Raw genomic sequence first — 27,879 nt, 5'->3', positions numbered from 1 at the left:
TCCATCAGCAAGTGACGCAGAGACCATAGTTCATGTGTTGCGTCTTGTAATGTTCTGCTGTTTCTATTCTTCCCATGTCTCGTATTAAGAGCCTAAAAAATACCTCCCCGAATTAGTTGGCCGATAATATCGTCCGGTTTTAGGCCTTTTGAAAACAATGATAATTGTCTGCAGTTTTGCCGATGAAACGCAGACTATTTTTCTATTCCTCATGAAACAGCAAATGTCCTTGCGGCATTTGTCCTCTAGATGGAGCTCAGACTCCTTTTAATGCAATACATCGATGACGTGGTTTATCCCAAAAATCTAAAGTTTAAATCTCAACTTCACGTTGGCCTGTTTTACTGCCGCTTCCCATTTGTGGTGGGTGGTTTACCTTCGATGGGCGACGTTTTGAGCCGTTTGCAGATGCCCTGCACGTCGCCGTAGTCGTCTCGAATCTTGTTGACGGCCTCGCCGCTACGCAGCTCCATCAGTTCTCGCAGGTCGCTCACCGTCATCCCAAAGTCGCCGTCGTGGTTGCCGTCGTGGTTGCCGTCGGCAACCGAGTTCCCCGGAGGGTGCTCTGCCGTGTTGTTGGCCATGTCGGCGATCCTGGCGAGTCCGTTGGCGTCTCTCTCCGATGTCAGAAAAAGTCCCGAGAGGGGGCGTGTCAGCGGAGGGGGATTGCGGCTCGTGTACTCTCACAGGTTAACTCCTCGCTGGGACGGGCACGCTCCTCTGGGTCACCATGGAAACGGGGGTAAACATGTTCGGATGGCGTCGCTGGGAACACAGACAGGAAGGAGAAGGGATGAGAAGACGGGATAAATAGATAGTCATCAATTCATCAAAAAATTATTCGATAAGATTCATCGGTTATTCCAAAAAAATCAAGATCAAACTAAATATTTGAGTGTGTTTTTTTGGGGGGCTTTGCAAGTGCGGAATGTTTGTCTCCGTTTGTCCTGGTTGCTCAGAACAGCTGACACTGTGCGAAACCTTGGCCTTTTCGCTTGCTAACCAAAGCAGCAGCACATAAATGGCCCCTCCGATTATTTTAAGCAAGGAGTCAAAGTGTACGTTGGCTAACCTATTTTGTATTGTCCCGCACCCACCCCATTTTTTTTTTCCTTTACAATAAAACTCACAATGTACAAATGGACAAGGAAGTGCAAGCAAAGTTGTAGGAAGTAAGATTGCTTCAACATCACAACCGCTCCAAAACGAGAAGTCGCATGCGTGATAATCGAGCGAGTGCGTGCGTGCGTGCGTGCGTGCGTGCGTGCATGCACAAATTCCAGCCCATCAACGCACATGATGGAAATGCTCATCAAACGCTTTAGCACAGTTAACTATTCAGTGCCACACACACACACACACACACACACACACACACACACAAATCAAATCCACTGATGTGGGTGGCGGTCAGTGGGTCATTATGGGATGTCGTGCTGCTGATTGAATGGCGATGATGCAACAGTGTCTGCATGGAGGAGGACTGAGTTATTAAAGACATTTTGGTTCATTGCGATTCCAAGACGCACGTCGGATTTCGGTCGCCCAAAAAGTTCCCGTTGAAAACTTCAGCCGCCGCCAGATTTCCCAAAGTGTGCAAGAGGAAAGACGACTTTTTCCACGTTTGCTATAAAAAGACGCTCGCTGGTCAAGTAACACAATTGTGAGATGAGTCATGTTCAAATGTGGATTTCAAATCATTCATTTAACAATCGCTTGCTAACTCATTTTTATTTATTTTTTGATTTTAGAATATTTACTTGGAATTACCTAATAAAAGACATACAACAAAAACTGTATGTAAAATCAATCATTTAAATCTTTTCTTCTTTTTTTTTTTGCAACAAATCAGTTAACCAATTATGTAATAAGAAAGAATGATTTCAGTTGAATTAATCTGTTAATTAATTTAATTAGTGAATTCTATTCAATTATTTTCAAAGGTTTTAGAGGTGCAATGATTAAATTGATTATTTGACAACTAGCCCTTATTTTTATTTTTTTGTATACTTTTGTAATGTTTCATTTCTTGTTTAAAAAAAAACTACAAATATGCATTTCTATTGGCTTCAAACGTAGATTTTTGTTGTTCGTGGGCCAGGCCGGCTCCTACACGCCCACCGCGAATTGTGGGGGGTCCACTGTGCGGACCTGGCTCTCAAAGCAGGACTCACCCAAAAAAAAAAAAAAGTCTCAAGAACTCATGCTCCAAATCAAACAGGAAGTCAGCCATTTTGGTTTGAAACAACAGTTTCAAGTTACTTTGACAAAAGGTTAGCAAGAAAAAAATTCATCCGTTTGACATATCAACCTGAAATCGGGTGAAAGCGTCGCTCATAACAGGACGCAAGAAAAAGTGTCAAGGACCCAAAGTGGTCCGAAGTGAAGAGGAAGTCGGACATGTTGGTTTGAAGCAACGACTTTCAATGAGTTTCCTGATGGAAGTGAAAGAAAACTGAAAAATCGGCCCCTGACACCATTTTCCTCAAATCTGTAAGAGATCGATGGAGGATTTGTCTGTCATAGCTTGAAGCGCCGTTCAGTCCGACTTTGAATTCCTTCAGGGCAATTTAGCGTCTCATCGGAAGCAGTTGACACGAAATGACTTTTTTTTCTTCTTTTGAGGATTCTCCATGAAAAAAAAAAACCAACAGCCGGTGACCTTGACAGACGTTTGGGTGGTGTCACACAAACGAACACTACACCAGCACGTGCGCGCATAAAAACACGCGCCTCCCAATGAGCCGACGAGTTGACCGCACCCACTTCAGTCCAAAGGTAAAGCCAACTTTTCAACTCGCACTCATAAAGACACAATGGAAAATGTTCGACACGCCCACATTTTGCCCAAACTTTGACTCACCAGCCAGCGGCTTCAAACTCATTTTTGTGCACTCATGGAGATTTCGACACTTTTGACAATCACGTGTTATATGTGACCTCACTCGTCGAAACATGACATTCTGATGAATATTACATTTGTGGAATATGAGATATGAAGCAAAATCCAGCCATTTGTGTCCATGTCAGGGGGCGGCCATTTTGCCACTTGCTGTCGACTAAAGATGACATCGCAGTTGCTCGGGGCTCAAGCAACGACCAATCACAGCTCACTTGCTTTCTTAAGCTGAGCTGTGATTGGTTGCTACCTGAAACCCGAGCAACATTGATGTCAGTCGACAGCAAATGGCAAAAAGGCCGCCTTCTGTTATCGATACAAAACTGCTAGATTTTTCTTCATAACTCATATTCCACAAACGCAATATTCATCAGAATGTCATGTTTAGACGAGTGAGGTCATATATAACATGTTATTGTCAATATTGTTGATGTCGATGCCGATTTTGGCACACAAAAAAACAACCTATGACCGATTAATCTGCCGATTATTTAAAAACATATATTTAATGCATAAAATTGTGTTCCCACAGTATTTGTGTGTGAATATTCGTTATTTGAAGAAAAAAACACTCCTGAAGTCGATGCTAACTTCCTGTTAGCATTTGAATGGGATGTTCCCATCACTTTTTAGCATTAGTGCTAGGCTAGCTGTGTTTTAAAAAATGAAGCATATTTTGTATTTAAATATAAAGTGGATGTCATTCTTATCGTCGTGTGTTTAGCTTTACAGTTAACTCCAACTGGGATTTCATTAAACTGCTTAAAGGACGCTTAGAGACAACAGAATAACCAGCATAAGATACGCTACCCACTTGCGAGTTGCGAATGCTACGCAAGCAAAATGGTGCATTCATGGTACATTCACAGCATTGGAAACTTCAGTTTTCTTCAATGATAATGTTTTAATAAGGGGCTAAATAATCGGCCATTTGGCCCAACTGGCCGATGTTTGAAGGGCAATCATGGGCCGCTTATAATGGGAGGCCGATTAATCGGTCGGGCGTGTGTGCGTACATATCTTTATATCCATAAATGGCATATATTCTGCATATACTGTATTCTAATAGTGACCAATGGGTTCATTCATGTTTTTCCGCTCAACTGCTGCTGCTCCCCTTCTTCCTCTTCCTCTCCGAGCCTCTGCAGACACACCTGCTCTGCATACTAAAGCAGCGAGCAGCCTGCTGACTACACACACACACACACGCGCACACACACGCACACACAGGCGCACACTTGTAGTCACAGTCCAAGTATGCAACGCAAACTCCCTGCTGGCCACACCCTCCACACACACGGAAAGGAACTTTTTTGTTCCCCTTGTTGCACCAAGCAACTGAACGAATGCTTGTGCGCCTCATGGAAAATTGGATACACAAGGACACACACACACACACACACACACTGGATTTAAGCTGCATGAAACAAGTGCCATCTTTTTCTTCCAAGTGGCACAACTGTGACGTGACGGCAGCCTAAAAAAATTATAATAATTAAAATGAAAAAACTTGCATGGACTCGGTTATGTTCAGATGGAAAATATCAGCCAGTGTAGATCACGTTTCACGTTAAAGCGGATGTGATGATGCAACATTAAACAGGATGTAAATATGCCACATTAGAAGCGCGTCCAACGGCCGGTGCTGGATTTCACCTTCCTTGGTTTTCTTCGGTCCCCTCGGGTCTCCTGGTGTTCGGTTTAGGTGGACGGTATGAGATTTTTTTCTAATAGGTTTTCTGGTGAGCTAACAAATACACGCACGCACGCACGCACGCACATACACATACTCACCCACACACACAATTTTTTTTTTATATATATATATATATATATATTAAAAATAAAAAAAATAAAAAAAAAGAGCAATGATGATGACATTTCCGAATGAACAATACTGAGCTCTTAGAAAGAAAAGAAAAGAAAAAAAAAAAAAAAAAAAAGAAGCGCGCCCAACATTTTAGAAGTCAAATCAAGTGCAAGTGATGTGCAGGTTGGCCCTCATTGAAAGCAACGCAGCGATGAGGCAACCCGGGCCGACGGAAAAGCGGCGGGTAGCATTTAATATTTGCATTATTGATACATTATCATTGATCTCAATGCTTGTGGAGTTATTTACATGCAACGTGGACATCAGCATGCAAGCCTTCAAAAAGGGGAATCGAAAGACACTTGGCTGGAAAAGCAGCTCGTTTGCGCTAGCATGTTGATATTTGCCAACTGAGGGCATGTGAGGCCCTTTGACACTCTTGCGTGATGAAGAGCCATATAAGTAAACTTGACTACATGTCAATTCATTGCTGGTTATTCACACTAACATTTTCGAATTTCTCGGGTTTCCATTTTATTTTCGCATTGCTTGAAAATTCTAATAAAAATGGCTGGATGGGAAGCCAACTATTGGCGATAAACAACGCAATTATCAAGAGAGCTGTCCATTAATCCGATAATCAATGAATCGTTGAGCCTCTCTATTCCAGACTAAGACGGCAAAAGGACCAGGACCAGGACCAGGACCAGGACCAGGACCAGGACCAGGACCAGAGAGAAAGACAGACAGTCTTGCCTATGTCAAAGCCTGTGATGGAAAGACAAACGCGCTCATCCACCATAAGTTACTCCTGCATGCGTCCAGTATGTCCCCAAAACAAAAAAAAATGTCCCGACAAACACTGCAAAAAAACAAGAAGACGCACCATGATGAGTTACGTCCACCATGTCCAACAAAAGACACGAGAGATGCACACAATCACACACTTGCGGAACACATACGCAGGCCGCAAATTAGTGCTGAAGCGGCCATTTTCTCCCCAGTAAAAAAAAAAAAAAAGACCCTCGCAATATGCAATAAAAACACGAGGCTACACGGATTCACGGCATGCCAGTCATTGAATCGGTGGAGGCTGGCTGGTGTCTGTGGATCTCACGCGGCTTCGTCTGTCCTTCCTTCCTTTTCTCGGTCTCTCCTTCGGTCTCTTGAGGCCTCCCTGATTTTATGTTTTTTGGATTTGTTGGGGTCTGGATGTTTCTTGGGCTGGGGAGGAGTTCTGGTGGGGGGTGCCTGGTCGGTGCTGGATTTCACCTTCCTTGGTTTTCTTCGGTCCCCTCGGGTCTCCTGGTGTTCGGTTTAGGTGAACGGTATGAGATTTTTTCTAATAGGTTTTCTGGTGAGCTAACAAATACACGCACGCACGCACGCACGTATATATATATATATTTAAAAAAAAAAAAAAGAGCAATGATGATGTCATTTCCGAATGAACAATACTGAGCTCTTAAAAAAAAAAAAAAAAAAAAAACACTGTAAAAAAAAAACACGACACTAGTGTGTGCGCGTGTGTGTGCGTATTTCACACGCACGCGCATTCACACTATGTCCTTGAATGTTTTGAAGACAAATGTCCACACAATTCAAGGTGGACTGTCAAGAGTTGGTCTGCACTGAGACGCAAGTACACACATTCGCATGCAGGACACGCCACTGTGTTGGGTGTCGACACTGCGTGTGTGTGTGTAGGTGTGTGTTGTAGCATGGCAGACTGAGAAATTGTATGTGTGTGTGGGGGGGGCTAAGAGCAGCCAGGAATGCAAGAGACCACACCCATATCTGCAGTCATGTGACCACCGGGGAGGGAAGGGTTGGGGGCTGAAGGAAATCACTACACTGCAGAGAGCAGGAAGAAACACACACACGCGCGGCCTGGACGTGCTCGCGGCGTCCACAAGTCTTCGCCGCGTCACCGCACCCCCAAAAATCTTGGACGACGACGACGACGACAACCTGAAGCTGAAATATGAACTGCATCCGGCGCCAGAGAATCTGATGAAGCTCAAAACTCACTTTTGTTTCTTATCGATTTTGGTGGGATTTCCTAATCACTATGAAATTGCAGATTTGGCGTTAAACGCCAAAACGTGAGTTTCAAAATATCAGCATCCGGCACCAGCGCGTTGAAGTTACACTAAATCCACTATATATGCAGACAAGATCCAAAGTGAGTTTAATGATCTGACATGAAACTTGACATGTAAATTGGTAAATATCAGCATCCGGCACCAGCGCAACATGAAACGTGGAACACGTGCAATGCAAAAAACACAAATTTTGATAGATAGACGTTTTTTTTTCTTCATCATGAAACACTAAGCATCTGGCACCAGTGGATCCTGACTGACACAAAATGCGGCACAAATATTCATCATTACGAGAGGCACGACACTCAAAAGACCCAAAATCGAGTTTTCATCATAGGGTGTGCACAAAATTGGAAGATTGGTCATGAACTATTTAATGTGAGTTGGAAAATATCAGAATCCAGCACCAGTGTGTCCGACATGCACAAAATCTGGCACACGTTTATCATAAAAGGATGCAGCAAAATCAAAAAGAACCACATTTTGGATGATTAGACTTTGAACACAAAATGAGAGTTAGAAAATATTAGCATCCGGCACCAAATCCAACATGTATGTCCATCACCACGGGACACATGAACATGAATAAAACCCAACGTGAGGGTGTGGACAAAGTTGGATGATTCGGTATCAAACACAAAATATCAGCAACGCATCCTGCACCAAACCATCAGATTGCCACAAAATCCAGCACACATGTTCATCATCACCGGATGCACAAAAATCCACATAGAACTTGCACTGTGAATCATTCCTTCGATTGCTCTGTATGCGCTAGAAAGTTTGGACAGCGCGCACGCACACACATTCCAGAGATTCCTGAGTGTCTGGTGATGAGTGGACATTTTGGACAAGCTGACAGAGGACCCCGTTGTCTTTTGTGCTCAATGTGCGAGCGTGCGTGCTATTGCTAAGATACGCCAGAGTGGAGCAAGCGGCAGACCAGGCCGACCGCTCCGTCGTTGCCGCGGCGATAGCTACGCTTAGCTTAGCCGCGGGACGAATGCGCAGGGATGCCATTGTGGCTCAAGAATTAACATGTAAATGTGTTTTTGCTCATGGTACAAACAAGCTTGAGTGGCAATTCTGAATTTTTTGTCTCCCCCAAAATTATAATGGTCTGAACCATTTCAACCCGAGTAAAGACATCCCAAAAATGTGGTGATGTCACACAAAATATGATGCAAAATATAAAGTATGGTTAAAAAGCAATTAACTCATTTAAACCCAAAAACGTATGAATACGTTTTTAATATTTTGCCCTGCACTCCCGAAAATGTTTATACGTTTTTGGGCCATTTTGCAACAAGCTCTTTTTGCCAGTGTTTTCAACAGGTTTGTGAACAACGATGAAACTTAGCTATATTCTGATGCTAATTGCTGCAGAACGGAAACAGATACAAACGTGCTTTTTTTTCTCCTGATGAAAGAAGAGACTGTAAATGATTTTATAGCAATAGAACGGAATATTCTGTGGACCAAGCAAAATCAGTCAAAATCCAGTAAAACAGCCGGGAGCAAAGCGGGTTACTTCAGTCAAAATGGCTGCCAGTCAATGAGTTAATGAAATAAAATAATAATAATTAAAAAACAATTAAAAAATTTTTTTGAATAATGAGCATTTCTGAAAATATTAAAATACTGAAATATAAAATATAGCTAAACGTTTTTATTATATTTATTTTATCAATTTAAGAACAAACAAAATTAAGATAAAACTATTTTAAACTTATTTTTTAAGCTAAAATAAATAAAATATAACAAAAAAAATAACAATATGCAAAAATTATATATTTTTAATAATATCAAAAAATAAAGTTTAAAAACATGTAAAAGATGGTTGCGTGTTAAGTACATGGTTTGTGAAAGTGAATCCCCAAAAGTGTTGTCGAACATGAGTGACTATTTCACGGTCTGCGTATGACGTCTTTGGTGGGAAGGAATTTCCACACTGCCGATGTGGGAGTTCCATTCCTTTTCACATCAATGGGGAAAGAAGGTCAGATGACACGTAACCAAAACAAGGCAATAGACTATTTTTGGTGGCCCATGGGATTATTGCTGCACGACAATCAGTGAGAAATGGACATTTTCGACATGGCGGAGGTTATTTACGGCGGTGTCTCGTGTGCGTGTGCGTGTGTGAGCGCACACCACGCAGAGTGTCTTAGATAACGGCGGCCGCCTGCAGCTTCACGATAAGCAGGCAGCGGCGGAGGATATGGAAGGGGGGGGGGGGGGGGGGGCTTGTGTTTCGAGGGGCGTGCGAAGGCGTCGCACGAGGTAAAGTCAAATACATGACAGCAGAGACACACTGCGGGACCCGCCTCGGGGCCCCACCCTTGCCTGATGACATCACCGAGGAGACACCGGAAAAACAGCTTGCCGTTGGAAAACGTGCCTCAGCTGGGTCAACAATGATTTTTATTACTTTCTGTGCTTCAACACAGCCTGTAAAATGTCCGGAGCGGAGTCAATTTTGAAAAGGAAAAAAAAAAAAACATTCAAATGGAGTTCACGGTACTGATTTGTAACATCTTTAGTTAACCCATTATTTAACATTGAAGAACACAAAAAGGTTTTAAAAAAAAAAAAAAAAAAAAAAAGGGTTGTGACGCTGATAATTGGTAGTGATGGCAGAGGTGGAAGTAGTAACTGTAGTTGCGGAGGTACTAGTAAATAGTGAGAGTAGTGGTAGTAGCGGATGTATTAATGGTAATAGGAGAGTGCTAGTAGTGTTAGCAGTAGTTGCAGAAACACAAGTACTGGTAGAACTAGATCGATTCAGAGTAGTGCAAGTAGTAGTGGTAGGTGTATTGTACTAGTAGTGGTAGGTGTATTGTACTAGTAGTGCAAGTAGTAGTGGTAGGTGTATTGTACTAGTAGTGCAAGTAGTAGTGGTAGGTGTATTGTACTAGTAGTGCAAGTAGTAGTGGTAGGTGTATTGTACTAGTAGTGCAAGTAGTAGTGGTAGGTGTATTGTACTAGTAGTGCAAGTAGTAGTGGTAGGTGTATTGTACTAGTAGTGCAAGTAGTAGTGGTAGGTGTATTGTACTAGTAGTGCAAGTAGTAGTGGTAGGTGTATTGTACTAGTAGTGGAAGTAGTAGTGGTAGGTGTATTGTACTAGTAGTGCAAGTAGTAGTGGTAGGTGTATTGTACTAGTAGTGGAAGTAGTAGTGGTAGGTGTATTGTACTAGTAGTGCAAGTAGTAGTGGTAGGTGTATTGTACTAGTAGTGGAAGTAGTAGTGGTAGGTGTATTGTACTAGTAGTGCAAGTAGTAGTGGTAGGTGTATTGTACTAGTAGTGGAAATTGTGGTGGGCGTGGAAGTAGTAGTATTATGATAAGTAGTAGCACTAGTAGTAATATTTGTGGTAGCAGTGACAGTGAAAGTAGTAGTGGGGAGTGGTTGTGCAGCAATGCTAACGGCTCGATGATTGAGTCACGCGCCACAATGCAACGCGTTTTCGGCCGTTTTCCCACGACGGCGTTGACACTCGCCCAAGCGGCCCAAACGCGCCCGTCGAAGCTGGACTTTGTGTTTTTCCAGGAGTCGTCTTCATGTGCGCCGCTTAGCGGGCTGAGAAAGAGCCAAATAGCAATCGGAGCGTGTCGTCTCTCAACAGTCTCTCTCTCTCGTCGCCGTCCTTTGCTTTTGTTTGCGCCGGCAACGCTGTCAGCAGCGCTCTGACTTGCCGTGTGATTTATTCTCGTTTATTGCGGCCCGGCCGGCAAAGTCACGAGGAGCACGAGAAAAATCCTGATGTGCTTCACGTATGCGCGAGTTAACGAGCGGGCGGTCGTTATGTTGCCTTTGCCGTGACTTTCAATACGGTCGGCATCGTCTGCCGCACTGAGACGACAACAGATCATTTAGAAACGGCGAGCCGGTCACGAGCGACTCATTGTTCGGGAAAGTTTGCATGACAACAAGTAACAATGTGAAGAATTCTTCAGTCGGTCGGAGAGCAGTTGGGCTGTCAGTTGGTCGTTGTCCGTTAACCAGCAAGTAAAAGCCAGCAGGACATCCAGTAGGGTGGGAATCTCTGACCCGAGTCCGATTCCATATGCATCTCGAAGCATAGGTTGCGATTCCAATGAAAAACGATATCTTTTAAGAGCAGATTGGTTCGATACGGTTCGGTTAAGTTCGGGAGCGATACGATTTTCCATTTGATACGATTCATTTCAGTATTCAAAACAATATTATAGTTGACGCCACAAATTCTTACAGTATCTTCAAACATGTTAAAACAAAACCCAAAAAAACGTCTATATTTTCATATGCTGAATCAATTATTTAAGTAGGCCGCAAAAAAGGACGAGCGATATGACTGAAAAATGTATCGCAATTTAAGTATTTATTAGTCGTTATTGACAGTTACAATTGTTTGGTTTTTATTTCAGAAACATACATTTGAGACATGAAATAAACCTTGCCACCCGATTCAAAAATAAATCTATCAAACACAATTTTGCCATTTAATATAGTATATCCAAAAATGGTTGCCAAAAGTGACCATCACTTTTTATCAACAATTGTTGTTTTTCTTTTGCCGTCACATTCATTTGGGATTTTGGTTCATGTAAAACATTATTTAAAAAAAAAAAATTAATTGCCAGTGTCAGTTAATCACTGCCAGTCTAGCTTGTCGGTGCCAATTCACTGGCAAAACAGTCAGTAAACATCAGTAAGACATGTAGGCAGCTTTGCGTTGGTGTAGTAAGAAAGCGTCAGTAAGCTAAACAGTCAGTCAGTCAGTCAGTCAGTCGGTCAATTGGTTAGTCACTCAGTCATTTATGTCACGGTTCATTTGTCCGTGTCAGCCAGTGACAGTTTGTCAGTCATTCAGTGTCAATAAGCAAAAACAGTCGGCAATCATCAGTAAGACATCCAGTTTTTCTTGCTAGCTTTAATCCAGTCAGTCGGCGGGATTAAGTCTCAGTAAGCAAGTCAGTCAGTCAATCACTCGGCCAGTCGGTCAGAGTGAAGTCGTCAGCAAACCAGTCAGAAAAAAAAATCCGTATGATGTCCATTACGCTGAGTAATGAAGTCAGTTGGACACATTTAGTGGCCGTTAGCCACTGTCAGTTTGTCATTGCCAGCTAGCAAACCAGTCAGCAAATCACCCATTTGAATCAGTGCAATTCAGGCAGTCAGTCAGGATCATTTAGTGTCAGTTAGCCATTATCAACTACTTGCAGGCACTTTTAATAGATATCATTCAGCCAACCAGTCAGCCGGCGTCACTTCTCGTCAGTTAGTCAGCCCGGAAGTGTCAGTCGGCCATTGGCGGTCCATCGATCAGTGTCAATTAGTCAGCAAGCCAGTTGGTAAATGCCAGTAAGACATCCAGGCAGTTTTAATCAATGCGGTAATGAAAAGTCAGTCAGTTAGTACGTCAGTCGGTCAGTTAGCCATTTAGCATCAGTTAGCCATTGTCAACTAGTAAGCAAATGGCAGGAAAACATCCGGATAGTTTTCATTGGTCTGATTTAGCCAGTAAGACATTCGGGCAGGTTAATTAGTTGTCATTTAGACGGTCGAGTAATTTGATGTTTAGTGACGGTCGCCGTCACTAATGAAGCGTCAACAAGCTCGTCAGTTGGTCAGCACGATTTCACCAATAAGTCCGACACAGTCAGCCAATTGCTTTTGTTTCAAGTGTCAGTAAAGCGGCCAATCGGGTCACTTTATTTGGTGTCAATTAGTGTTTTAGTGCCAGTTAAGTTAACCAGACGGTCAAGACATCCAGCCAGTTTAAACGGATGAATCCTTTCGACGGTCGGTCAAACGTTTCCAACCGGAAGCTTTGAGTATTTCCCTGACGTTTTGATTCATGAGACTCAACCAGGATGATTGACGACCCTTTTCTTAAAATAGTTGCGCCCGAGCTACTTCCTCATCAAAAGATCTTGAAATTCCGCACAACTTTTGTCACATTTCGAGTGACAGTCTCTATTCATAGCCACAAAAAGATCTTCATTTTGCGTGAACATGATACAAAAAGCAGCAACCGACAATGCGGCTTTGTGCAACTGACACACTCAAAGGTCTATTTTCAGCCTTCACTGTCGCGTTTTGACGGCGAAACCTTGTGTTTTTCATCCTCGTCCTCGTCCTCATCACTGGGAATCTTCCGGAAAGACCAATTGAATGATGACAACACAATTGAAAATGCCAGAAGAACGAAACACAATCAATCAAAGTCTGGACTTTTAGCCCAGAGGAGTCATTAAGGATGCGGACGGCTCTTGTGAACGCTGCATCCAGGCGGGCCTCCGGAAAGTCCTCCCAATGTCGGACAATCCATCCCACTAATTGACCCACGCGTAACAAACGTCTTTTAGGACTTCTCCGTAGCATAAAAGCTGCACCGCCGTCTGGCGGCGAAGTCGTTCAGCAATAGCACATGCTCGCCAACATGCTAGCAGTCAGACGTGCTTCATTCACTTCCACTCAGAAATGTACACTTTATGTTGTCCCAAATAATCACCACTTAAAATGTCGCAAATTCAGAAATTTATTTTTAACAACAAAAAAAAAAAAAGCATTATGCTCCTAATATCACATTTCTCTTAAAAATTCCGCATCTTTTTGCCAGAAAAGAAATGTGTTTAAAGACATTTGAAAAAAAAAAGTAGCTCACAAAAATGTGTAAAAAAAACCGTATCATTATTCTCATCCAATTCAAATACATTTTGGGGGAAAAAAATTCTCGCAATGGAAAAAAAGGATTTTATTCGGGCCACAGAAATGTGACAAAGCCGAAGCTCGTATTGATCAGACGGAATCGAACGTGTCGCAGTTGAGCGGATAAATCAATGAAGGGTTGCGCCGATTTAAACTCGCGATCGGCAGCTGTGGGACTTGAGGTCAAACGTGAATCATCACATTCGGGATTTCAAACTGCGTGGCCCTCAAACCACCAGCACACGCACACACGCACACACGCACACACGCACACACATTCCTATAAAAGCCTGTAGTGTGTGTCAGCAAGTGTCGTTGGTCCCAAAGCTGCCATTTGTATGATTTACATTGAAAACATCATCACATTAGCAGAAAAGGATGAAAAATTCCCCAGTGACCAGTCGGGGCTGTTAGAAGAATGAGCATAAAAAAAAAGAGAAGAAGAATGAGCATTACACAAATAAAGGAAAGAGAAGAAGAAGAAAAACGGAAATCTCCCATGACAAGAACGTCTTCAATTATTTCTTTTTATGAAAATAAATCCATCTTGAGAGAATAATGTATCGTTTTAGATCTTTTTTTGTACTACGACAAAATTACAAATTGCAAACCTAGAAAAACTAGGACTTTAATATCAAGTTGTTTCTCAAAAATAAATAAATAAAACTATGGAACTACAGTTTGTGTTTTTATGTTTTTTACCACATAACATTAATTATTTCTTGAAAAATACAACAAAAAATAAAAAATGATTTCCCTCAAGAAATAAAGTCTGATCTTAAATTCAAAAAAAATATTGCTGTATTTTTTTGTTTACAGAAAAATTCTTAAAGTCATCTTGCAGTTTTTCGGCTAAAATGAAAAAACGCGCCTTTGTTCGTGAAAACTGCAACTTTATTATCGTAAGATGACGATTGGGTCTTCATATGGAAAATTGCAAATTTACCATTTTGAGACTTGAATCTGGTAATATTCCAAACTATTTTTTTTGAAAAAGTGCAATTTTATTCTTGTAATCTGATTTCCTTCAAATACTAACTTTATTCTCATATGACTTTTCTTTCTCGGAAAAGTACAATTTCAATTATAAGAATAAGTTATTCTTGAAAAAAGGTGATTTCAGGATAATCAGCACCCCCCCAAAAAGTCATTATTCTCAACTTTTAAAGTAAAAAAAAAAAAAAAAACTAAGACATTAATCTCCTACAAATTATGCTTCGTGAAAGATTTAAAGTTTCCCCCCAGAAACTATAACGTTTATACTATTACTACTAAATGTTCTTTTCCTTCGGTCTCCTGCTCCATTTTTTTTTTTTTTTTGTCGTGTGACTTCTGTAAATAAAAGCGTCTGTTGTCGAAAGCAGCGTGCGTTAGTCTTGCCGGCAAGTTAAGAGCAAACTTGTGGCAAGTGTGAAATTGCGGCCAACGCAAGAACATACGCTTGGACATCTTCTCCATTGTGCGGCCTGCCAGGCCCACTTCTTTTTCTCCTTCTTGTGATGATGATGATGATGATGATGATTCTTATTCACCCTCAGATGACTGCTGGTGGAGCATCTTGTGACCGAGAACATGGCGAGAAAAAAAAAAAAAAAAAACACAAAAACACTTCACACCGTCTGCTGCTTGTTGGCCAGCATGACACCACACATTCCTGACGATTTTTTTTTTCCCTAACTAGAAGTGAACATTGAGGCCAACACAGGCGGCCATTCATGTAAAACAGGTGGGAAGAGAGGAGATAAGATAAGCCCCCCCCCCCCTCCCCCAACTAACAATCAAAGGACTGACGACAATTCCTCTAAATAATAAGCAGGTCCAAAAAAAATGGTCACAAGCAAAACTACACACGTGCAGTATGCTAAGCGTTGAACTTTGATGAGCAAATCCAGTTGCCTTGCTGCGCTCATGTGACAAGCTGACAATGGCAGAGGAAGCAAAAGGCACGGTCACATGACGCTGGTCACATGACGCTGGTCACATGACGCTGGTCACATGATGCTGATCACGCAACATGGTCACATGACATCCTGCGCAAAAAGTGGTGCGGACGTATTGACTGTATGATGGACTCAATGCCATCCACTCTCCGAATGAAGCCAAAGGCGGCCATCTTGCATTGCCACACAGTAAGCGCACTTGAATATGACGATTTCTCCACCGCATTTTCAAATTATTTTCTGCTCTCATGACCCCTTTAAAGCAGGGGTGCTCAAGTTCGGTCCTCGAGAGCCCCTATCCAGCCTGTTTTCCGTGTTTCTCTCCACTAACACACCTGATTCACGATCAGGATCGTTATCAGGCTTCTGCAAAGCTTGCCGATTAGCTGAGCATTAGATTCAGCTGTGCTGCAGGAGGGAAACATGGAAAACAGGCTGGATGGGGGCTCTCGAGGACCGAACTTGAGCACCCCTGCCTTAAAGGGATCCTAACGTTAAACCCGCACTGATAACAAAATCCAACAGATGGTGTCAGCAACAATGGCAACGTAAGATGGCTGACATCTAGCTACAGCCGTGAAAGGCCAATTGTCAGTCCGTCATATTTCTGTACATCCGTGGAAAGAAAAATGCTTCAATCCTCACGTCACGTTAGCTCCACAATATTTCTCAGAAATATATTATGAATTTTTCTCATGAAGATTGATTTTTGGACTTTCATTGAAGCCAGAAAAACGCCATGTCGGATCAAAATTTACAAAACTTTATTCAAGATCAAGTCAAGTCATCTTTCAATATAATATCAGATGAAGCTGATCTACATCCATGCACGTCGGGAGCCACTCTTCCCAAAAAAATAATAATCGATCAATTAGTCGATTATTTATGGCTAATTAGTGTCTTGTGATGACGCAAACCTCACTCAACTGTAATAATCACTCCTTCCCTTCCTTGAATAATTTGATTTAAAAAGTGGAAAGCTACTTTTGGCCCAGCCTGCATGCAGCAGAACTACATAACCTTGACAACAACAGGAATGAGAAGCCGAGCCAGCCCCGGCCAGGACCACCAACGACCGTCAACCGGAGTCATCCGCCGCCACCGCCGCCGTTAATACTCACAATACGCAACAAGCTATTAATAGCGCATGATCAGTAAGTGGTGCGAACGGCCGGCGGGGCGCTTGACAGCAGTTATTGCGTTTGCAGTCCAAGGAAAGTGACCTTGTAAATGACATGTGTGTGCGTGTGCTGGAGTTCCGTCAGTCCAAAAAAGTTTAATCTCGTCACATTTATTTTTCCTGGAAAATTTAGATTTTTTTTAAGCTAAAAAAAACAAAACAATAATAATTGGTGTCAGGACAAGGAAGCGAAATGGCGAGCGTTGCCAACACGACATGAGAACGCATCAAGCCTCCACTTCCTGTTGGCCGCGTCCCCGCCCACCATCTGCTCACTTCCTCGTCCAACGCCAAAGGCTCGCTCACCTCTCGGGCGCGACGCGTCCGAAGCGACACGCGTTTGTCAGCTCACATCACATTACGTTACATCTTCATTTGGATGGACGACAAACATCCAAACCAGGCGGGAAAAAAGCATTTATGAATTAAGGATTAAGAGAAAGTGTATTTAAAAAAAAAAAGCAATCCCGTTTTTAATTGAGAATGCTGCGATCGCGCTAAGAAGTCACACAATGGAAGAAAAAAAAACTGCAAAACTTTTTAACTGAAAAGGAAAGAAAATCACACTATGAAAAAAAAATAGTCTGAAAATTCAAATAAAAATAGGTGAATGGAAACCCAACTAATATTTTGCGACAGCCTTGCTCTCGTCGGAATTCTTGGCTGATCTCTTAGAAACACAACTTTGTTACACAAAAAAAAAAAAAAAATAATAATAATAATAATAATAAAATAAATAAATAAAGAGCAATGATGATGACATTTCCGAATGAACAATACTGAGCTCTTTATAAAAAGAAAAAAAAAGAAAATAAGAAAAAATAAATATAAAGATTAAAAAAATAATAATAAAAAAAAAAGTCAGCAGCTCTGTCACTCACAATACAAAGACAGACTATGGGAAACCATCAAAATCATATCAAATGTAAAAGTGTTTAAGTGGCCATTGAAAAAGGCAACCAAGTCAAGCGAGCTGGTGTATTCGAAAGGCAACTTTGGCGCCATTTTTAGAAGCAAAGCTTTTGTTTACGTTAAGAGTTTGCTGAACTGATGGAAAACACTTTCAGCATCTTTAGTTCTGTCATGCTACAAAGTCACGCTGCTTCTTAGCTTTATTGCAATGCGGCATCAAAAAAAAGAACGTTACATATCTTCCATGGCGAAGTTCCTGCGGCGTCGACATAATCGGGACACGGCGCTGACACTTGCTATACTAATATATAAACTACGCCTCAAGTATCACGCCTTTAAAACGAGCTGGACCGTGACATCATTAAATGCTAAACGCATTAGCGTAGCTCCTTATCACCTTCACGTGCACTTTACACCGCTTCGCGCGCACACACACACTCATTGACTCAAGGACATTCAAGGGTTGAGATTGAGACGATGCGATACCTAATGTTGCCAAACGGACATTTTGCGAAGTAGCTCAGAGTGAAACAACTCACACGACGAGACTAAGCGTGGGAATGCTGAACGCTAAGCTCGTGTTGAAGTCACTTGAAAGATAAATGACGGGAAAACGGCAAAGTATGAATTGTAGTAAAAAGTTGTAAAAGTTGTTGTAAAAGTGTTATCTGAACGTATCCTCCATTCATTTAGATGCAACGATGATAGCCAGTTGGTTAGCATGTAACCACTTAGCATCATTGCCGCGGATACATTTGCAATGTGGTCGCAGGTGGGATTTGAACCCGCGACCTCCTGCCTCCGGCACTCCCACAATGACTTTGCCACCAAATGTTTTCCAACAATATCAACAATACAGCAACTGCAACATTTTAATTTCAAAATTGTCATTGGACAGTGACAATATTATTCGTATTTAAATGGATTCGTTGGCACTGATAATATAACATGAAATAAATGATATTTATTTGAATGAATGGCAAACACCATGTTATAAAATAAAATAAAAAAAAGCCACTCACGTTCAACTCAAGCCATGCTACAAGTCAGCGTTGCGTTTATGAGTTGCAAATGTGGAAAATATTTTCTAATCGGCCATCAAATTCCCTTTCTCAGCCTTATAATAATTCATTTCTGTTGGGCCTCTCTTCACATTAAAACTGGTGATGTTTGAGAACCCCCCCCCCCCCCAAACCGATACCAGTACGAGTACCACAAATATTCGTGTTACATGAAATTTCCAACAGAAAACAATGACAGATCATAAAGACTTGTAATCAAAAATGTAGCATTTTTCCTTATATTTATATTTATTGCGTCTTAGCTTAGCCCCTTCAGCGTATTTAGTTAGCTTCGCTTTTTCCACTTCCCTTCTCAGGGATAATATAGAAAAAATGTGCCGTGTCACGTGTGTGACATCATCACGTGTTCTTGTGAGTCACGACTTACGGTTCGCGCCAACTTATCGCGTTAGTTCTATTTTGACTATAGGGGGGGGGGGTGGGGGGGGATGAGTAGCGCTGGCGGCAGGGCCCCCACAACGAGCTTGATGCCGGACTCTGCTGTGTATTGTGAGCCTTGAAAGATCCGTTCAAATGCTCAAAAAACCGCTGGCCATACTGCAAAGTCTCCTTTGAAAAGGTGACGACAAGAAACGACAAGAAACCTGCACGCAGCGCCGCCCGCGTCTGCTTGACGCGCCACTTGTCCAAATGTACATTTTTCCCTTTTTTTCTCCGCTTCCCTGCAAGCGTGCGTCGGCGGCAGCGCGATTGATGAGCGTGCGGGAGTGCGCCCCCCCCCCCCACCCCCCCCCCCAGACAGCGGCTTACATAACGGCGGCGTGGGTGCAGCTCCTGACAGGTGTTTGGCGGGCGGGCGGCCTTGTGGGAGTTTGCCCCGGCAGACAGAAACGAGGGCGGGACGGAGGGGGAAAGCCAATCAAACGGCTCAGCTTGCCGTTTCATAAGATTTTCATCAACGGCGCTTGACAATAACAAGCTCTTTTGAAAGAAGTCCAAGTCAATTTGTGACTCCATATTCAGGCTGGAATCCAGCAGATCGTTGATGTTCACTTTTTCGAGTTCTGATTGAATGAGATACGCGAGAAGCAAATTCCCCCGCGCTTTGAGAGGTTACAGCCGTATTCAAATATATATTCTCACCAAAAATTCTACACAAAAAGCCTCATGATGAAAAAGTGAAAGCATTTAATTGAGATTTTTTTTTTGGGCTCAAGTATTTCAAAATACAAAACCTCATTTTGCCTGCTTTTGTGTGCCAAGTTACAGTCATGACCCAAAATTAATCCAATTCATTTATTCGACTTGCAACCAAAAATTGTGTCAAGAATCGGTGTTGATTTTTGGTTACTCGGCTTAAAAAAACATTTTTAATTTCCATCCCTTTATTAACTTATTCAACCTAAAAACATATAAATATTTTTTTAATACTTTGTCCTGCCATCCCAAAAACGTATTTGTACGTTTTTATGTTGTTGTTTTTTTAATGATACAGCAGCGGTGCTCAAGTTCGGTCCTGGAGAGCCCCTATCCAGCCTGTTTTCCATGTTTCCCTCCTGCAGCACAGCTGAATCTAATGATCAGCTAATCAGCAAGCTTTGCAGAAGCCCGAGAACGATCCTGATCATGAATCAGGTGGGTTAGTGGAGAGAAACATGGAAAACAGGCTGGATGGGGGGGCTCTCGGGGACCCATCTTGACCACCCCTGTGCTAGAGCATACAGAAGGCTTTGATGTAACCTCTGAACTGCAGAAAGCGGGTGAAGCAATGGTAGTATTATAAAAAAACGGCCATCAGGTGGCAGCAGAGTATAAGAGATCAACCAGGGCCATGTTGCAAAAAGAAGTGAATAATGATGAAACTTAGCTATATTCTAATGCTAATTGCTGCAAAATGGAAACAGATCCAAATATACTTTTTTTCTGATAAAAAAAAAAAAGAGACTAATCTTTCTTCTGGTACGTCCCACGTTTTTATGGCAATAGAACAGAATATTCTGTAGACCTTGCAAAATCAGTCAAAATCCAGTAAAAACAGCTGGGAGCGAAGGAGGTTGCTTCAGTGAAAATGGCTGCCAGTAAATGAGTTAAAAAGCAAGAACTCAGGGCGGAAATGGATTCAGTTACTGATTAAAACATGTCAGAAACCGGCAAAAAAATGTACACTTTGTTTTCCAAAGTAAAAGCAAATGTTTGCAAATGATTCAACACAGAGATAATCGGTCTGTTTTCACTACACAAATCTTCTGAGAATATTTACTGTTCAAATTCAGTGGATTTAGACCATTGCACGTTAAACAATGTCTCAAAACAATAAATGATGATTAAAATAGTTTTTGAATTAGTTGGATAACGGATTAGTCGTTGATTAGCGCCTCGAATTTATGTATTCAAATGTTCCACCAAACCAACAAAAGGCCGCTAGTTCATTCCACATTTGCAATCTGACCCATTTGTTGATATTTTTTTTTTTGGGTTCAACAGCCATTATTCGCAGAGCCAACCGCACCATCTCATTTGCCTTTTTTTGCTGCTGAGAATATTTACTGAAATTCCGACGATTTGAACAATTTCAATTAAAACAAGGTCTCTCAACGATTACTCAATTAGCAAAACAGTTGTCAATTGAATATGGATAATGGATGAGTTTTGGATTAATTGTTGCACTTTGCCTAAAATGTAAATAAAACCTTTTGGAAAATCTGACCATTTTATTTAAAAAAAAATATTTAATTAATTAAAACTCCTTCAAATACCGTGCATGTGCTTCAATTTGTCTACATTTGCGACATGCTACGTTAGTCATTCTACAAAATGAATTCAATTTATTTTGGGACTTAAAATGAAGCACACCATTGCATGAAAATTTTTGTTTTGACTTTAAAGAGTCTTTAAAATATATATATATATGAATTTTCTTTTGCTTTGTCCAAATTAGGCTCACCTTGGAAGAATTCGAAAGAAACTAACAAGCTGATGACTTGAAAATTATTTATTTTTTCTTCTTTTTTTTTAAATATGCTGGAGTTTCCCCGCTTGATCAAACGTTGAGAATGATGATAAATAAGTCAAGCGGCTTTTTATGAGTTCTCCCTTTGGACGGCGGCGGGCGACCTCCTTGGCGCCATCAAATAGTCATGAAGGCCAACAGCTCTATTATCCGCAAACTCGTCCTGCGCTGCTGCATTCACATCTTAAATATAGGCGAGAAGGAAAGCGCTTCCCTTCTCGCTGCTGCACTGCGTCCATTCATAATTGATGGAGACTTACGTAAGAGGCGACCGTGCGTGCGTGCGTGCGTGCGCCCTCGCAGGCGCTCTTGCTTGCAGGGGCTTCCCGAATTCCCCCTTCGCCGTTCCAGTGTAACAAGTGGGAGAAACCAAACCACACTTTTTTTTCCTTTTTTTTTTTTTCCCATGCAAGCCAAATGAGATGAAATCGAAGGCCGCATCCATCCACTTAAAAAGCTTGTTCATTCATTTAATACAACTGTTGGGAGTCGGCCATAGAGGAGAAATTGTATTCTACAAGATTTGGAATTTTAAGAAAGTTTTGTTGCTAATATTTTGACATAACCAAATGTTTGTGGGTGGTTCTGCTTATTCCGATCTCTGTTATGCCAAACACAAAGACTCAAGAAAATGACAAACACGATCAAAACAATAGCTCCAACGCTAATTTTGGCTAATAGTCTAATGCACTCAGATTAATTTCTGCTCAAGTATCTTTTGGGGTTAAATCAATGAAAGTAAACAGTTTCCTTTTTTACTCTCATTTCTTCCAAACATCCTGCAAAATTTGGCAACGTGTTTTTGCCTAACCTGCTCACGAATAAACACAATCAAAGAATCAACAATATAAAAAAAGAGAAGAAACGAACGAGAAAGGTGGCCTAACTACGACGGTGTATTAATATAAATATAAATATATATTTTTTAGAGGGCGGGGGCAATATTCAGAGAAAAAAAACTCTTTATAAAGTCGCAAATTTGCGAGTTTATAAAGTGGCAGATTTGCGAGAAAAAAAGTGAGAAATTTACGAGAAATACACGTAGCGTAGCTTATAGTCGAATGTAAGGATCCGTTGGTGGTTAATGGGACACTAGATCGACAACACTTCCTGATCGCCATCAGCTGACCAACACTAACCAATCAGAAGCTAGCATACTTTAGGTAAATGCGGACCTTCGCAAAGCGAGGCGTCTTTGTCGCTGGCCGTACGCAACGCTTCCAAAGAGCGAATGCTTAAATCGCTGCAGAAGCAATTACGATCTCCTTATTTGAAAATCGGACCGAAAAGTATTGGCACAAACATCCGAGTACGCTGCGTGTATTTCTGTTTCTGAGGGTTTTTTCTCGCAAATTTGAGACTTTTTTTCCCGAATATCGCCCCCTTCTAAAAAATATACGCGGCCCTTATACGCCGTCGTACCAAACGTATACTGATGACTTTATCCAAGAATTTTTTTTGCGCAAATTTGTCACATCCAAGCAAAGAAATCCCCCAGCGAGCTAACATTTTGCGCGGGTATTCCCTTTCGCAAATTCCCGCTACATCCTGCTCCCTCATAACTGAGCGACTGCTAACGCTAACGCGCCAATGTGTAAAAGTCCCTCGCTCGCTCCTTTAAATCCATTTGTAGGCCATAATAACATCGTCTCACGTCGACGCTTAATGGCGCGCGCGCGCGCGTTGCCGAGGCGTTAAAAGCGCAACGCGGCAACGATGCCATTGTTAATCCTCACGCAGGCGTCCGTAGTTTGCCATTTTGTTTGCTGTCGCGGTCCGCCGGGGCATCCATCAGCAACTCATCCAATATGCATGGAGGAGCAGTTACGTGCATAACTCTTGTTTAATGGCGACACGGGTCCCGGCAGAGGTTGTATTTTTACGCACAGGGGAAGTTTGCCGCGCAAGACGAGGTGAAGCGCTATTACTGCGAAGGGCGCCCAGCGGGCCGCCACCCAATTGAGGCATAAATCAGAGCGGCGAGGAGCGGGATGGGGGCTGCCAAACACAATCAATGTGTGATCTGATTCGGACTAAAATGCGGATACAGGGCACCCCCACCCCCACCCCCCGCGTCGCAGGGTGAGTACATTGCCTGCACCCTGTCGAATACATACCCACCATCAACCCGCGGCCGTTTTGGCGAGCAGACTGATCCATTTAAAAAATCAAAAAGACGAATAAAAGGATTTGCCGCAGGACATGGGGGAGGCGCCCGCCACCGTCCCACTTTGTCTTTTTCCCCGACGGCTCGCTGATGCGGACATAAAGCAGCCGCTCGTAAACGTCCAGCTGCTCAATATCGGAACGGGAAGTCGCCGGGGCTCGACATTGCCAGGCTTCAAACCTGCGCCAGATGAGATTTGACTGATTGACTGGCTGACCGGGACGGATTGTTTGGTAAACACTCGCCACATACACAAGGTGTGACGCCACGCCGCGCCGGCCGCTCAGCTTGACTGAGCGACGCGTCGGAATGGGCCAGCTCGCTAATTGAATAAGTGGTGCGCGGCGTGACGTCGCTTCGGGTTTTGTTTTGTTTTTCCCGGAGGCCCATCTGACACCGGCTCTTAATTCCATCCGACACTCGCGGCGGTGTTCCCAATTTGCTGACAGGTTGCGATAGCGCCTGCAGACTGGTGCTGACGAAGCAATATTTCGACCAGTCGAGTCATATTTCTGGTTTTCCGAATCAACGAATAACGCTGCTGTTTGCATGCCGGGCCACTAGCTGGCACTGGAGTTAATGATGGTTCAGAAAGCAAACGCTGGAATGTTGCAAAGATGCCCTCGGATAATCTTACCAGGTTCATTTTACACTTAAATCTCACGTTCTGGCGCACTGCCTGATACTTTGTACTCGGTGCACCGTCGCACACACCCGTGGGGAAGAAAAGTCAAAACACAGCCTTTGGATACTGTTATTTGTGTATTTTACACTTATAACCTCCCGCAACAATGCACCCGCAGTTTTGTAAGCTAGTGAACTACTACCTCCCGGTTGAGAATGTGCTAACAGATCTTTAGGTGCACCTCCCCAGACACCCTTGGGGAAAAAGCCGGCGGGAAACGTGCCTCATTTTATCTTGGCCTGACATTAGACTTCTACCTGACGCGCTGGCGCACCCCCAAATCACAAATGATAGTTGGCGCACCCTTTGGGGGGGGGGGGGGGTGCTTCAATTCAAAATAAACACCGTGGAAAGGTTCAAACTAAGTCAACGGAAGCACTTATTTGGTTAGACCTATCTTGTCCCGCAGAGGTGCACCTGCCGTTTTGTAAACAAGTGAGCCACTACATCTCGTTTGTGAATGTGCTAACTGATCGTTAGTTGGCGTACCTCCTCCGACACCCTTGGGGGAAAAAAAAGCCCACATTTGTATTTGTCCCATTATATCTTGGCCCGACATGACACGTCACTCTCATGTTCTGGCGCACCCCCCCAGTTTGGGAATGCCTGATCACACACACGGCGGCCATGGGGACGAAAATGTCAAAAGACGGCCTGTGGATACTGTTTGTTTATTTCATCAAGGGCTGCCATTACCCTTCTCGTCTGCCACACTTGCGCACCCCTGTTTGGAAGCGAGACAGACAGTCAAGTGGTGTTTTGAGCTCCAAGTAGCAGACAAAAAGAACGACGAGGGAATATGCAAATGTCTCATGAGCTGCTGTTAAGTAGATCACTCACTTCTTCGCTCTTACTCTCAAAAAAAGAGAACAAAAATCAGAGCGGTGCGCCAACAATTATACTCTCGCTCGATTCAATTTGCAGCAAATGGCTTTTTAAGACCTCGAGAGGGGTGGGTGGGCGTAGAGCAGTGAGCCCCCCCTCTTCCATCCTCTGGAGAGAAAAACAACAACAACCCAGTGAGGTGTTTACCCCGACAGTGGAGGTGAAGCAGCATCGGTGGCAGCAATGCCCTCGTTTGGAGGTCACAAGCTGGAGAAGATGCGGGATCCCCCCCCCCCTCCCAACGTAAGTCAGGACACACCCAGATGGAGAGGGGGAGGGGGACCGAGAAAATGACAGCAAAGGAGGAAGAAGAAGTCGAAGAAGAGAGCCGACACTGTTCATGCTCCAAGTGGGTGACATCACGTCCACGGCCACAGTTTGTGACAATAAAGCGGCTTTTTTTTTTTGCAGGCTGGCCCAGCTCGTGTTGACAATGTGGGGAAACCACTCCAACAGGAAGAACGAGCTGCCCGGCGAACGCACCGCAGCAGCAGCAACCAGTGTTCAGCTGCCCTCGCATCAAAAAGCGCCAAACATGAATGCGTCGTGCGGCCAAACTGATTCCAGACTTGCCGGAAATCGCAATCATTGCACGGAAGCTCCCCCGCAACAAACCGCCATTGACAAGCGGGGACGTTTATCAAACGCCGCCGGGTTTCGGGGGCTCCGTGAGGACTTGGCGAGTCCAGCACGCGGCCTCGGACACTTTGAACAATCGCTCGACAATTCGGCGTATCTCAACCGAGCCACCACGCGTCGCCTTCCGCTGAAAATGCGAGCGTTTGACGGAGCCGCCCGCAAGCAGCGGTGGGCGGCAGCAACCGGTCGGCGGTATGAACCGCGTCCAAAAGTTGAATTCGGAAACAACTTGGAGCCAACCGGGGGAAAAAATACACGCCACGAAATGCAACTGTACGACGATACGTCAAAGTGCAGCGAAAGTTGCGTTGAAAACGTCCACATTGCTCCACCGAGACTTGACAGCGCGGGCTGCGGGCGAAGAGTGCCTCGTCGGCGGGCTTCCACTCGAGCCGAGCGCCGCGTGGAGCCTTCGTGTGTCCCCCCCCACGCCAGCGAGCTCACTTTGCGGCAACTGTGGCCCGGTCAAATAGTGCTAAAACGACGGTTGCGGTCTCACACCTGTGGCGGGGGGGAAAAAAAGCCCAAATGGGCCGCCGGAGAAGACGGAAACGACGAGCGAGCTAAAAGACGCTTCAAAGAGGCTTCGAAGCCCGACACGAGCTTTAAAAAAAAACAAAAAAACTCACCGAGCGTCGACGTGAAAACGGCCAGCCAAAGTTTCACCTCCAAAAAGAGCGAAAGGAGCTTACCTCGGTCGGGGATCCGTGTCCGAATCACGTCGGCGTGTGGAGCTCCCTCACTGGGGCTCGTCCATGTCCCAGCACGGCAATGACTTGGCTGGACTGCAGCGGCGGAGAAAAAAAAAATGACTGACAGGCCGGGAATGGAATTGTTAGGGCGAAGGAGGAAAAACCAAAAAAAAAAGAAACAAATCGATAATGGTCCCCCCGCGCCGGAAAGCAGGAAAACAAGACAGCCGTGACACACCACTGCAGTACCGCAGAACGGAGCCCGGATCCTTCCCGATTGGGTCAGAAATCAATCCGATAAAAGGGAAGACCAAGTCCCCACTCCGCCTCCGCCTCCGCCTCCTCGCCGCTGGAACACACGCAGGGGAGGGAAGGCGTGATAGCCGAGACAAGATCCAGTCAAGAAGCAGTCGGAGGGGGCTGCTGGTGGGATATTGAGAGAGGGGGGGGCGCTTGGGCTTGGGCTTGGGCTTGGGGGGCACCGACACGTTCCAAGCGCAGAGGGGAGGAAGCAGAGTCCCGTCTGAGAAGCACCTTTTCCGGCCGGACTGGCTGCCTTGCCCCGGGGAACACGCGGATGAGGGGAGGGAGGGAGCGAGAGAGAGAGGGCGGGGCCAGGCTGGATGACTTTTTTTTTTTTTTTTTTTTTTTTTAAAGAGCTCCGTATTGTTCATTCGGTAATGTCATCATCATTGCTCTTTTTTTTTTTTTTTTTTTTTTTTTGTATGTGGGTGAGTATGTGTATGTGTGTGTGTGTATTCATTAGTTCACCAAAAACCTATTAAAAAAATCCCATACCGTTCACCTAAACCAAACACCGCAGTCAGGAGACCCGAGGAAGGACCAAAGAAAAGAAAGGAAAGTGAAATCCAGCACCGACCAGACACCACCCACCGGGTCGCCAACCAGAGTCCTTCACCAACCCCAGAAACATCTAAATTCCAACAAATCAGGGAGACCTCAAGAGACCAAAGGAGAGACTGAGGAAAGGAAGGAAGGACAAACGAAGCAGAGCGAGGTCCACAGACACCAGCCAGCCTCCACCGATTCAATGACCTGAGGAGGAAGCAGATTGCGTCTGAGTTTCGATAGTTGCTGGTGTGGTGGATCTGGCGTGCATGAAAATCTCCACCAAAGAGGGGAGCCGTCGACCCCCGCCGGAACAGAGCAAGCGCAACACCTCAGGGCCCCCCAGGCCGCGGCAGCGCCAAAGGACGACCCCCGGGCCCCGCCAGGGCC

At 43.8% G+C, this 27,879-nt stretch overlaps 2 protein-coding genes across 4 annotated transcripts in view; one reads left to right on the top strand and one right to left on the bottom strand.

Annotated features, from left to right (window-relative positions):
• The window catches only part of LOC147168948 (plasma membrane calcium-transporting ATPase 1-like), a 66,168-nt gene extending 38,961 nt beyond the window's left edge, over positions 1–27,207 (bottom strand). For 2 of the 3 annotated variants that reach the window (XM_086085821.1, XM_086085822.1), the window contains exons 1-2: positions 26,641–27,206; positions 377–765 (exon numbers count right to left, since the gene is read on the bottom strand). In XM_086085821.1, coding sequence (XP_085941947.1) covers positions 377–584 — 208 coding nt within the window. In that variant the 5' untranslated portion in view covers positions 585–765; positions 26,641–27,206. Of the gene's footprint in view, positions 1–376; positions 766–26,640 lie in introns of all 3 variants that reach the window. The other variant, XM_086085823.1, reaches the window with a different exon arrangement.
• Positions 25,473–27,879, top strand: LOC147168947 (uncharacterized). Its single transcript, XM_086085825.1, has 2 exons — positions 25,473–25,658; positions 25,721–27,879. The coding sequence occupies exons 1-2, from the start codon at positions 25,573–25,575 to the stop codon at positions 26,721–26,723; spliced, it is 1,089 nt and encodes a 362-aa protein (XP_085941951.1). The 5' UTR covers positions 25,473–25,572; the 3' UTR covers positions 26,724–27,879.

The sequence above is a fragment of the Leptonotus elevatus genome, chromosome 9, assembly GCF_054856555.1.
Source record: "Leptonotus elevatus isolate MCC_2025b chromosome 9, RoL_Lele_1.0, whole genome shotgun sequence".
In the NCBI taxonomy this organism is placed as follows: domain Eukaryota; kingdom Metazoa; phylum Chordata; class Actinopteri; order Syngnathiformes; family Syngnathidae; genus Leptonotus; species Leptonotus elevatus.
This window is presented reverse-complemented; position numbering and strand designations above follow the sequence as displayed.